Raw genomic sequence first — 12,060 nt, forward strand, 5'->3', positions numbered from 1 at the left:
TCCATGGTGTCTAACTGCAAGATCAACCTTGACCTTGTCCATGTGAGTCTCAATGTTTCCCCTAGTTGGAACTATTTTAGGCGGGGTGACTCACGTTTCCCCATAGAATCCCACGTTCCTGAAGACATTCTGGGTGTGCAGGAATGGCTGTAGTTATAATGGGTTTGACAACCTCTGCCTACAGTCTTAAAGACAGCATAGCAGTGTTTTTGTGTTGACTGGCAGCAGGCCACTGCCTCATAGTGGTGATGTAATGTATTTACCTACTGTGCTACGACATGACGTCTGACTGAGCCTGGTTCCATAAATGTCAACAGAGCGGCTAAACTGGTTGGATTAGAACCCACTACAGAATAACACCGTTTATTAAAGACAACCCCTTGTGACTTCGATTAACGATTGTGAGTGCGTGTGTGTGTGCGTGTGTGTGTGTGTGTGCTCGTGTGTGTGTGTGTGTGTGTGTGTGTGTGTGTGTGTGTGCTCGTGTGTGTGTGTGTGTGTGTGTGTGTGTGTGTGTGTGTGTGTGTGTGTGTGTGTGTGTGTGTGTGTGTGTGTGTGTGTGTGTGTGTGTGTGTGTGCGTGCGTGCGTGCGTGCGTGCGTGCGTGTGTGTGTGTTTTACAGATGATGCGTGTGCGGACTGTGGCGGGGATGACGTATTTCTGTCGAACAGGGATGTCGTTTAAAGGACAGGTGAAAGACCGCTTCCTATTGGCTGACTGCAGGGCCGTGCTCAGCGGAAACTACAGGTGCGCATTGAAATATAGAACAGATATCAGATACCCTTTAGTGTAGAAGCTAACGTGTCATTTCCTGTTTCCTCTAGTTTCATGTGGTCCTATGAGAAGCTGCATCGCTGTATCGCTCATCTCTTCCTGGGAGAACTAGTCACCACCTTTGACGAGGAGTTCCGCATCCTGTTCGCCCAATCACAGCCTCTCACCGTAGACCACGCCCTAGTGCCCGTGTCCTCTGACAGCAGCAGCAGCAGTTACTACGGCAACCAGTTCGGGATGAAGGGGCCTCATCGACACCCTCGGGGTTTCCAACGACACACCCCAGAACTTACCGGCTTCCCCTTCGGAGGAGGAGAAACTGAGCGTTCTGCATTCCGTAGGGATGACCTGTTCCGACATGCCATAGAATCCGGAGGAGGACTGAATCTTGGGACGTTTGCAGCGTCGCAGCAGCTCAGGATGCAGCAGTCCTTCCTGGAGCAGGGCCGCTCCATGGTCTCCAGGTGGGATGGTGCACATAGATGTATTATTTAAAACTAGATTTATGTAGAACTAGATTTCATGTAGAACTCACTATCACATGAAGGTTGTAGAACCCACTATCACGTGAATGTTGTAGAACTCACTATCACATGAAGGTTGTAGAACTCACTATGACGTGAAGATTGTAGAACTCACTATGACATGAAGGTTGTAGAACCCACTATCACGTGAATGTTGTAGAACTCACTATCACATGAAGGTTGTAGAACTCACTATCACGTGAAGGTTGTAGAACTCACTATCACGTGAAGGTTGTAGGACTCAATATGACATGAAGGTTGTAGAACTCACTATCACATGAAGGTTGTAGAACTCTATCACATGAAGGTTGTAGAACCCACTATCACATGAAGGTTGTAGAACCCACTATCACATGAAGGTTGTAGAACTCACTATCACATGAAGGTTGTAGAACTCACTATGACATGAAGGTTGTAGAACTCTATCACATGAAGGTTGTAGAACTCACTATCACATGAAGGCTGTAGAACTCACTATCACATGAAGGTTGTAGAACTCACTATGACATGAAGGTTGTAGAACTCTATCACATGAAGTTTGTAGAACTCACTATCACGTGAAGGTTGTAGAACTCACTATCACATGAAGGTTGTAGAACTCACTATCACATGAAGGTTGTAGAACTCACTATGACATGAAGGTTGTAGAACTCCCTATCACGTGAAGGTTGTAGAACTCACTATCACATGAAGGTTGTAGAACTCACTATCACATGAAGGTTGTAGAACTCACTATCACATGAAGGTTGAAGAACTCACTATGACATGAAGGTTGTAGAACTCACTATCACGTGAAGGTTGTAGAACTCACTATGACATGAAGGTTGTAGAACTCACTATCACATGAAGGCTGTAGAACTCATTATCACGTGAAGGTTGGAGAACTCACTATCACGTGAAGGTTATAGAACTCACTATCACGTGAAGGTTGTAGAACTCACTATCACATGAGGGTTGTGTCTGCAATGGCGTGCTATTCCCTATTCCCTATATTTCACTGTGAATGGAATAGGATGCCAAAGTCAATCATGAAAGTCTACTTCCACCGTCTTCACATTTTGATGCCTTAAAAATTTAATCTAAAAATGTATTCAATGTTATATTTCTCTACAGATCTACACAACCTACTCTACATTTTCAAAGTGAATGAAAATTATAGAAAATGTTTCTTATTGAATATTAAAAAGTTTAGATTTCTTGATTGCTTATGTCTTCACACCCCAGAGTTCATACTTGGGAAGATTTAATTTAATCTCATGTAAAATGTTAATTTAAAGAGGTAAAATGTGAAAACTGTGCAAGGGGTGTGTAGACTTTCACTAGCGACTGTAACTTAGTATATTAAAGTGTATGTTTCTACTGGTCCATATGAAAGTGTTTGTGTTTGCGGTGGTCCCAGGCAGATGGAGATAAGTGCCAGTGACTATAAGGGTCAAAGCAACGCAGAGGGAACCCAGGAGAGTTACTCCTCTTCCAGACAGTACATGAAGCACAGAGTCATCAACAACCAAGAGGAGACAGAGCAGCACTACCACAGGTACTAGTTAGTTCCTTAGTTCACTAGTTAGTTTGTTCGTTTGATAGTTAGTTCACTAGTTTGTCAGTTAGTTCGTTTATGTTGTCTTTGTCAGCTTGAATAAATATTGTGATCAAATCAGGGAAACTCTGGCCATAGTTATAATCTGTAATATGTAAATCATGTTATAATCTTTAATAAAATAATCTGTCATATGTAAATCCTTTTTATAATCTTTAATAAAATAGTCTGTGATATGTAAATCCTTTTATAATCTTTAATAAAATAATCTGTCATATGTAAATCCTTTTATAATCTTTAATAAAATAATCTGTCATATGTAAATCCTTTTATAATCTTTAATGAAATATTCTGTGATATGTAAATCATTTTATAATCTTTAATGAAATAATCTGTGATATGTAAATCATTTTATAATCTTTAATGAAATAATCTGTGATATGTAAATCCTTTTATAATCTTTAATGAAATAATCTGTGATATGTAAATCATTTTATAATCTTTAATGAAATAATCTGTGATATGTAAAGCATGTTGGGTTATGATGATGATGATGGTTCTGCTACTCATGATGATGATGATGATTTATGACTATTTCTGTATCCCAGGGAGCAGAGCCAGTCCAGCCACTTCTACCAGGGTGGTGAGGGACCTGGGTTAATGCCGGGGCTGGGGCTAGGCTCAGGGCTAGGAGGACATGGGTCAGGACATGGGTCAGGCCATGGACGCTACGACAGGCTGAGGAACAGACCAGCGCTGGACCAGTACTCTGACTCAGGCTACCCCCATGAGGAACCTCCTGGTCCAGAGGACTACGGCAGAGACTACCTCTCCTCTCAGGACCTGAAACACAACCCGGGACCACCACCGGCAGGGGGGAGGTACGTGGTATGGAGGGTCCACTGGACTGAAGAATGATAACTAATGTCTTTTCACTGTTGAATGCTCCCGCTACAGTTATTTGATAAAGCGTTTAGTGACACACACACAAACTTTAGTATTGTCTCAACCATATCAGTAGAAATGTGGCTAAACTAAAGTAACCCCCTCTCACCTCTCCAGGTACGGAGGTGGCAGCGACCACAAGAGACCGACGGTGGGCCAGCCCTACGTCTGCCAGTCCTCCCCCACCCATCCCAACCCCCCAGAGAAGCAGCTGTTCCCCGTCCCAGCAGAGGCAGACCAGGACCCCAAAGTCAGACAGGGCCTCCGTAGCTGGAGGATCAACTCCTACCTCAGCACCCACGAAGACACAGGAGAGGAGGGGCTGCCACAACCTCTGGGCCCTGATGCTTTCCAAGACCCAGAGTCTGAGGGGAAATCATTCGCCAGTGAGGGGTCTGTATCCCGCTTTGAAGCGAGAGAGCCTCCGGATGTCCCCTCCAAGCCTAGACCGGATATCCGACCGCCACGGTACGGCAAGCCCTTCATGCCTGAGGGCACGAGAAAGGACGGGGCCGACAGCAGGACCATAGAGCGGGAGAGAGCGAGAGAGAAAGACCGAGAGAGGGAGAGGGAGGTGGGGGGGAGGGAGGTTGGGGTGGATGTGGAGATGCCATCGTCGAGGGAGACTTCGGGAGAGGTTGTGCTCTCCAAACACGAGTCGTTCCGGACACGGATCAACCCGATGCTCCAGAGGACCTCCCGGCTGCGCTCCTCCCTCATCTTCTCCTCCTCCAAGACGGAGACCCACCTGGGAGGCCTGGGCATGAAGGTCTTTATTACCTTTCAAATCATCTCTGATTGTTTTTATTTTGTTTATTTGAAATTGTATTTTTTGTTTATTTTTTTGCGCATTGTATCGCTACCTTGCATAAAATGTATGTGCCATACAAATAAATCTTAATTTGATTTGATGCAGGTGGCCAATGAGGAGGATGAGGAATCTGACATGCTTCGCACCACCTCCATCGTCCAACAGATCCTGGAGAAGAGATTTACCCGGGAACCCTTCGAGTGGCGGAAGAAGGCAGAGGAGAACGAGAGAGAGAAGAAGAAGAAGGCAGAGGAGAACGAGAGAGAGAAGAAGAAGGAAGACGAAGGGAAAGAGGTTGGGTTGATAGAGGCTATGCCCCCCAAAGTCGCCCCAGCATCTATAGATCCCCCCCAGCCGTTGAACATGAATGACCCTGCCAATAGACTGCAGTACTTCAAGGAGCTGGCTGCTAAGAGAAACGCATCCAAAGAGGCCGCCATGAAAGAACCACTTCAGAAGACACCAGACCTCTCAAACACGACTTCTTCCACCACCACCTCCTCCACCACCACATCTTCCCCCACCACCTCCTCCTCCTCCACCACCACCTACTCCACCACCACCTCTTCCCCCACCACCACCTCCTCCACCACCACCTCAGCCCCCAAAGTCCCCTCGTTCTCTGTGACTGCTTCAGAGCCTGCCCCGATGAAACCACAAGTCCCAGCCGTACTAGAGCGAACACGCAAACTGTCCATCACCTCAAGATTCAAAACCTTTGAGCCTTCTACTACTACAGTCCAGAGGAAAGACAGCAGCTCAGAGTCACAGAGGACAGACAGCAGCTCTGAGTCACAGACGAAAGACAGCAGCTCTGAGTCACAGAGGACAGACAGCAGCTCTGAGTCACAGAGGACAGACAGCAGCTCTGAGTCACAGAGGAAAGACAGCAGCTCTGAGTCACAGAGGACAGACAGCAGCTCTGAGTCACAGAGGACAGACAGCAGCTCTGAGTCACAGAGGAAAGACAGCAGCTCTGAGTCACAGACGAAAGACAGCAGCTCTGAGTCACAGAGGAAAGACAAGGAGCCCAGTAAGATTCTGAAACCTTTCTCTTCTCTGAAGCCTTTCTCTTCTCTGAAGCCGTTCAAGAGCTCCAACCCTCGCCGCGTCTCCTGTGATGTGGAAACGCTAACAACAGACGCCACGGACGCAGAGAAAAGCGAGCTGAAAAAATCTCGCTCCCAAAGCTTGTCCAGTATGTCTCGCGCTGAGTCCAAGGAGATAAAGAACCTGGGCTCCAACACCTCCCTCAACACCCTGGGAGGGGAGGGCAAGGTCGACACCAAGCCCCTGGACTTCCTGAAGAAGCAGACCCAGAAACTCAAAGGTATGTTGTACTGTCTGTCTGTCCGTCCGTCCGTCTGTCTGTCTGTCCGTCCATCTGTCACAGATTGTTACGTCCATGTTTGCTGGTATCTTTTATTTTTTAATTGCTGTGCTCATGATCTATAAAACAAATTCCCTTCAGAGCAATTAAGATTTGAATTGATTAATTAGTTAATTCGTTCATTCATTCATTCATTCTTTAATACAAAGGCTTCCTGGGACCCAAGGACAAGAAGAGCTCTGTTGGTGCGACATCGGTTTCCAGCGGAGACAACAAGACGATGAGAACTGTGGTGGAGAGCTCCGAGGAGTCTGGGGCCGCAGCTACACGCCTAGGCTCCTCTTCCGCTGCCGACGCTAAAGCCGCAGACTACGTCACTTCCTCAGACAATCACAAAATGGCAGGTCCGTCTCGATACCAGACCTCCAGCGGCTCGGTTCTGTTCAGTAGCAACCTGAGAGATGACACCAAGGTCATCCTGGAACAGATTTCTGCCAACAGCCAGAAAAAACGTCTGGAGAGAGGAGGAGGAGAGGAGGCCGGAGGGGAGAAGGGGGTAGACATGGCAGGAGAGAAAGGAGGGTTGGAGAGGAATCCGTCGCTTGGGAGGAACCGCTTCCTACGGCCCCAGAGCAACCCTCAGGAGAGAGACAGCCTGCTGAAGAGGATGGAGAGCATGAGGAAGGAGAAGAAGGTCTACAGCCGTTTTGAGGTACTCTACTGTCATAGACAGGAGGTCTGAAGGGAGGAAGAGGAGGGGAGGGGGAGGCTATAGGGAGTGTAGAGAGGTGGAAGGAGTTGAGGAGTTGATGTTGCTATTGAAAGATGTTACACAACATATATATATATATATATTTTTTACAGATAGTTTGATAAGGATTTACAGAAGGGGGAGGATGAGAGAGTGGGGTGGAGGGGTATGACGAAGGGAAAGGGGGGTGAGAGAGAGAGGGGTGGATGGGGATGAGGAAGGGAAAGGGGGAGGATGAGAGAGGGGGATGAGGAAGGGAAAGGGGGAGGGTGAGAGAGGGGGTGGATGGGGGAAGGGAAAGGGGGAGGATGAGAGAGAGGGGTATGATGAAGGGAAAGGGGGAGGGTGAGAGAGGGGGTGGATGGGGGAAGGGAAAGGGGGAGGATGAGAGAGAGGGGTGGAGGGGTATGATGAAGGGAAAGGGGGAGGATGATAGAAGGGGGTGGAGGGGGATGATGAGAGAGAGGGTTAGAGGGGTATGACAAAGGGAAAGGGGGAGGATGAGAGAGGGGGGTGGAGGGGGATGAGGAAGGGAAAGGGGAAGGATGAGAGAGGGGGGTGGAGGGGGATGAGGAAGGGAAAGGGGGAGGATGAGAGAGGGGGTGGAGGGGGATGAGGAAGGGAAAGGGGGGGTGAGAGAGAGGGGTGGAGGGGGATGAGGAAGGGAGAGGGGGGTGGAGGGGATAACGAAGGGAAAGGGGGGGTGAGAGAGACGGGTGGAGGGGGATGATGAAGGGAAAGGGGGGGTGAGAGAGAGAGGGGTGGAGGGGGATGACGAAGGGAAAGGGGGAGGATGAGAGAGGGGGTGGAGGGGGATGAGGAAGGGAAAGGGGAAGGATGAGAGAGGGGGGTGGAGGGGGATGAGGAAGGGAAAGGGGGAGGATGAGAGAGGAGGGTGGAGGGGGATGATGAAGGGAAAGGGGGGGTGAGAGAGACGGGTGGAGGGGGATGATGAAGGGAAAGGGGGGGTGAGAGAGAGAGGGGTGGAGGGGGATGACGAAGGGAAAGGGGGGGTGAGAGAGACGGGTGGAGGGGGATGAGGAAGGGAAAGGGGGGGTGGAGGGGGATGATGAAGGGAAAGGGGGGGGTGAGAGAGAGAGGGGTGGAGGGGGATGACGAAGGGAAAGGGGGGGTGAGAGAGACGGGTGGAGGGGGATGAGGAAGGGTAAGGGGGGGTGGAGGGGGATGATGAAGGGAAAGGGGGGGTGAGAGAGAGTCAAATTGTATTCCACTCACTGTTGTTCCTGTTGTTCTGCAGATGGGGAATAACCTGGGATAACTAAAGATGGCCGAGGAAGCTATTGACTGGAAGCTTAGTGTGCGTGGAGGGCTCACAAACACACACACCATTCCCAGTTCACCAACATATGTGGCAAACGCATCATCAGAACCCCCGAAGGAGAGAGAGGGAGAACACAAAACACAACAACAGCAGATAGCTGTGTCATCAGACTGTAGTCTTCCTGGTACAGTCAGACACCGTTCACAACCTTTAAAAAACAGACTACAAAAAACGGGAGTTGAAACTGTACCCATATGTGTGCCAAAGCTGGTCTTCTCTGGTTGGCTATTTTGCCTTATATGGACTCTATGGGACAACTCTTCACTAATTCACTGCAACCCTTCATCAAACACCTGGAGTAAGAGAGAGAGAGTGTGTTCATGTTTTACTGCAAGAAAGCAACTGAAAACATGCCCAGTCACAAACCATGCCTGTACAGAACTGCAAACTCCCAGTGTGTGTGTGTGTGTGTGTGTGCGTGTGCGTGTGCGTGTGCGTGTGCGTGCGTGCATGTGAGTGGAAATGTGTGTGTGTAAACTGGTAATGCTGAAAGTATGTCTGTGGGTTTACACAGCGCCACGTCACTCACCAAACTCAGAGAACTATTATTAACCAGTCTCTGGAGACAGATGAGAGAGGGAAAGAAGAAGAGAGAGGGAGAGGGAGAGGGAAAGAAGAAGAAGAAGAGAGAGGGAGAGAGAGAGAGAGGGGGAGAGGGAAAGAAGAAGAGAGAGGGAGAGAGAAAGAAGAAGAGAGAGGGAGAGGGAGAGAGAGAGGGAGAGGGAAAGAAGAAGAGAGAGGGAGAGAGAGAGGGAGAGGGAAAGAAGAAGAGAGAGGGAGAGGGAAAGAAGAAGAAGAAGAAGAGAGAGGGAGAGAGAGAGAGAGGGGGAGAGGGAAAGAATAAGAGAGAGGGAGAGAGAGGGAAAGGGAAAGAAGAAGAGAGAGGGAAAGGGAAAGAAGAAGAGAGAGGGAAAGGGAAAGAAGAAGAGAGAGGGAGAGAGAGGGAAAGGGAAAGAAGAAGAGAGAGGGAAAGGGAAAGAAGAAGAGAGAAGAAGGGAGAGGGAAAGGGAAAGAAGAAGAGAGAAGAAGAGAGAGGGAAAGGGAAAGAAGAAGAGAGAGGGAGGGAGGGAAAATACAGATTGAAGGAGATGGAACAAGGCAGACCGACAGAGTCAGTAAGAAAGAGAGAGAGAGAGGTCTTTACAAAAAGTATTTTATTAATTAATCGGCAGTACTTTAGATGACAAGTTGACATTGAGACTGTTTTGTTTCAGCCCTGTGTGAATACAGGTACCTTGAAAACATGCATCCTTCAGTTCCTTTACTTCCTGGTCTGACCTTAGAGAGTTGGATTGGGTCTGACCTTGGAGAGTTGGATTGGGTCTGACCTTAGAGAGTTGGATTGGGTCTGACCTTAGAGAGTTGGATTGGGTCTGACTTTAGAGAGTTGGATTGGGTCTGACTTTAGAGAGTTGGATTGGGTCTGACTTTAGAGAGTTGGATTGGGTCTGACTTTAGAGAGTTGGATTGGGTCTGACTTTAGAGAGTTGGATTGGGTCTGACTTTAGAGAGTTGGATTGGGTCTGACCTTAGAGAGTTGGATTGGGTCTGACTTTAGAGAGTTGGATTGGGTCTGACTTTAGAGAGTTGGATTGGGTCTGACCCTAGAGAGTTGGATTGGGTCTGACTTTAGAGAGTTGGATTGGGTCTGACCTTAGAGAGTTGGATTGGGTCTGACCCTAGAGAGTTGGATTGGGTCTGACCCTAGAGAGTTGGATTGGGTCTGACCTTAGAGAGTTGGATTGGGTCTGACCCTAGAGAGTTGGATTGGGTCTGACCCTAGAGAGTTGGATTGGGTCTGACTTTAGAGAGTTGGATTGGGTCTGACCTTAGAGAGTTGGATTGGGTCTGACTTTAGAGAGTTGGATTGGGTCTGACTTTAGAGAGTTGGATTGGGTCTGACTTTAGAGAGTTGGATTGGGTCTGACCCTAGAGAGTTGGATTGGGTCTGACTTTAGAGAGTTGGATTGGGTCTGACTTTAGAGAGTTGGATTGGGTCTGACTTTAGAGAGTTGGATTGGGTCTGACTTTAGAGAGTTGGATTGGGTCTGACCCTAGAGAGTTGGATTGGGTCTGACTTTAGAGAGTTGGATTGGGTCTGACTTTAGAGAGTTGGATTGGGTCTGACTTTAGAGAGTTGGATTGGGTCTGACCCTAGAGAGTTGGATTGGGTCTGACTTTAGAGAGTTGGATTGGGTCTGACTTTAGAGAGTTGGATTGGGTCTGACTTTAGAGAGTTGGATTGGGTCTGACTTTAGAGAGTTGGATTGGGTGTGAGTGATATTTCCACCACAAAATCTTCACCTATCCAGTGTAGTCAGGTCAGACATCACTTTGAGGAAGGATGGTAAAGAAGGTAGGAAGGAAGGAAGGTAGGAAGGATGCATCTCTAAAATGTTGGAACAGAGCTGTATCTTATATAAGAGCATACAAACTGCCACGCCTTAAGTCTCTGTCTGTCTGTCTGTCTCTATCTGTCTCTGTCTGTCTGTCTCTTTCTGGCTGTCTGTCTGTCTGTCTCTATCTGTCTCTGTCTGTCTGTCTCTTTCTGGCTGTCTGTCTGTCTGTCTCTATCTGTCTGTCTCTTTCTGGCTGTCTGTCTGACTCTATCTGTCTCTGTCTGTCTGTCTCTGTCTGTCTGTCTGTCTGTCTCTATCTGTCTCTGTCTGTCTGTCTCTTTCTGGCTGTCTGTCTGTCTGTCTGTCTGTCTCTATCTGTCTCTGTCTGTCTGTCTCTTTCTGGCTGTCTGTCTGACTCTATCTGTCTCTGTCTGTCTGTCTCTGTCTGTCTGTCTCTATCTGTCTCTGTCTGTCTGTCTCTATCTGGCTGTCTCTTTCTGGCTGTCTCTGTCTGTCTGTCTCTTTCTGGCTGTCTGTCTGTCTCTATCTGGCTGTCTGTCCACTACACCAAAGATGTGTAAATACCATTTCCAAGTACATGAACACACTCTGTAAAAACACTTAGTGAGGGAATATAGTTCTGAATAATGAGTTCATGATAAGGGCTCTTAGTGTAAATATTGATATAGATAAAACAGGCTTGTTGTTAGTACTGTAACAAGTGATGGATGATAGCCTATCACCAGGCATTGGTTGTGTCATCTACATTATGATTAATAACTGTAATGAGACAGTAAGTATATCAGAATTAAAGGGATAGAGCACAGCAGAGAAATACGGTTTTCTTTTACTATTCTATTGTGGTTTATGATGTCATGTTTTAACAAAAAATGTATTGTAATAAAGTCATGTGGCCAAAGCTGACACTGACTTGTGTGTGTGTGTGGGGGGGGGGGGGGTTAGTGGGTGGGTGCGTGTGAACAGAGTGGCATAGTGTATTATGGGGTAAAACTCTGGGCCTGAACTTAATAAAACAGTGACACAATAAACGACACATCCAGCTACTGTAAAACACTGCCATCTACTGTGTGTGTATGTGCTTGTGTTAATATCTTCATGGGGTACCTGAAATCCCCACAAGGAAAATTCTCCCTCATGGGGACATTTCCCAGGTCCACACAAGGACAAAGGCTATTTTAGGGGTTATGATTACAATTAGAGTTAGGGTTTAGGAGTTAGGGTTTAGTTTACATTTAGGGGTTAGGGTTTAGTTTAGGGTTAGTGTTAAAGAAAATAGGATTTTGAATGGAAATCAATTTTAGGTAATAATAATACCAATAATACCAAATGTGTGTGTCTGTGTTTTATTTAATGTTTAATCCCCTCCAAACTCAACTAACTCCACCCAGTCTGGTCTAGATAGTACAGCAGGGGTTAGAGGTTAAACAAGTGTAACGGATGTGAAATGGCTAGCTAGTTAGCGGGTACGCGCTAATAGCGTTTCAATCAGTTACGTCACTTGCTCTGAAACCTAGAAGTAGTGTTTCCCCTTGCTCTGCAAGGGCCGCTGCTTTTGTGGAGCGATGGGTAACGACGCTTCGTGGGTGACCGTTGTTGATGTGTGCAGAGGGTCCCTGGTTCGTGCCCGTGTCGGGGCGAGGGGACGGTTTAAAGTTATACTGTTACACAAGGAAGTGTACAGCAGGG

At 47.5% G+C, this 12,060-nt stretch overlaps 1 protein-coding gene across 1 annotated transcript in view; it reads left to right on the forward strand.

The window, feature by feature from the left end:
- Positions 1-11,277, forward strand: part of LOC129830741 (protein FAM83H-like) — a 35,357-nt gene extending 24,080 nt beyond the window's left edge. Inside the window, exons 5-13 of the mRNA XM_055893425.1 lie at positions 1-42; positions 623-747; positions 825-1,238; positions 2,698-2,835; positions 3,444-3,716; positions 3,898-4,549; positions 4,697-5,921; positions 6,131-6,633; positions 7,931-11,277. The exon at positions 1-42 is cut by the window's left edge and continues 123 nt beyond it. Coding sequence (XP_055749400.1) covers positions 1-42; positions 623-747; positions 825-1,238; positions 2,698-2,835; positions 3,444-3,716; positions 3,898-4,549; positions 4,697-5,921; positions 6,131-6,633; positions 7,931-7,951 — 3,393 coding nt within the window. The 3' untranslated portion in view covers positions 7,952-11,277. The remainder of the gene's footprint in view (positions 43-622; positions 748-824; positions 1,239-2,697; positions 2,836-3,443; positions 3,717-3,897; positions 4,550-4,696; positions 5,922-6,130; positions 6,634-7,930) is intronic.
- Positions 11,278-12,060: the final 783 nt, after the last annotated feature.

This window comes from Salvelinus fontinalis, chromosome 32 (assembly GCF_029448725.1).
Source record: "Salvelinus fontinalis isolate EN_2023a chromosome 32, ASM2944872v1, whole genome shotgun sequence".
Lineage (NCBI taxonomy): Eukaryota > Metazoa > Chordata > Actinopteri > Salmoniformes > Salmonidae > Salvelinus > Salvelinus fontinalis.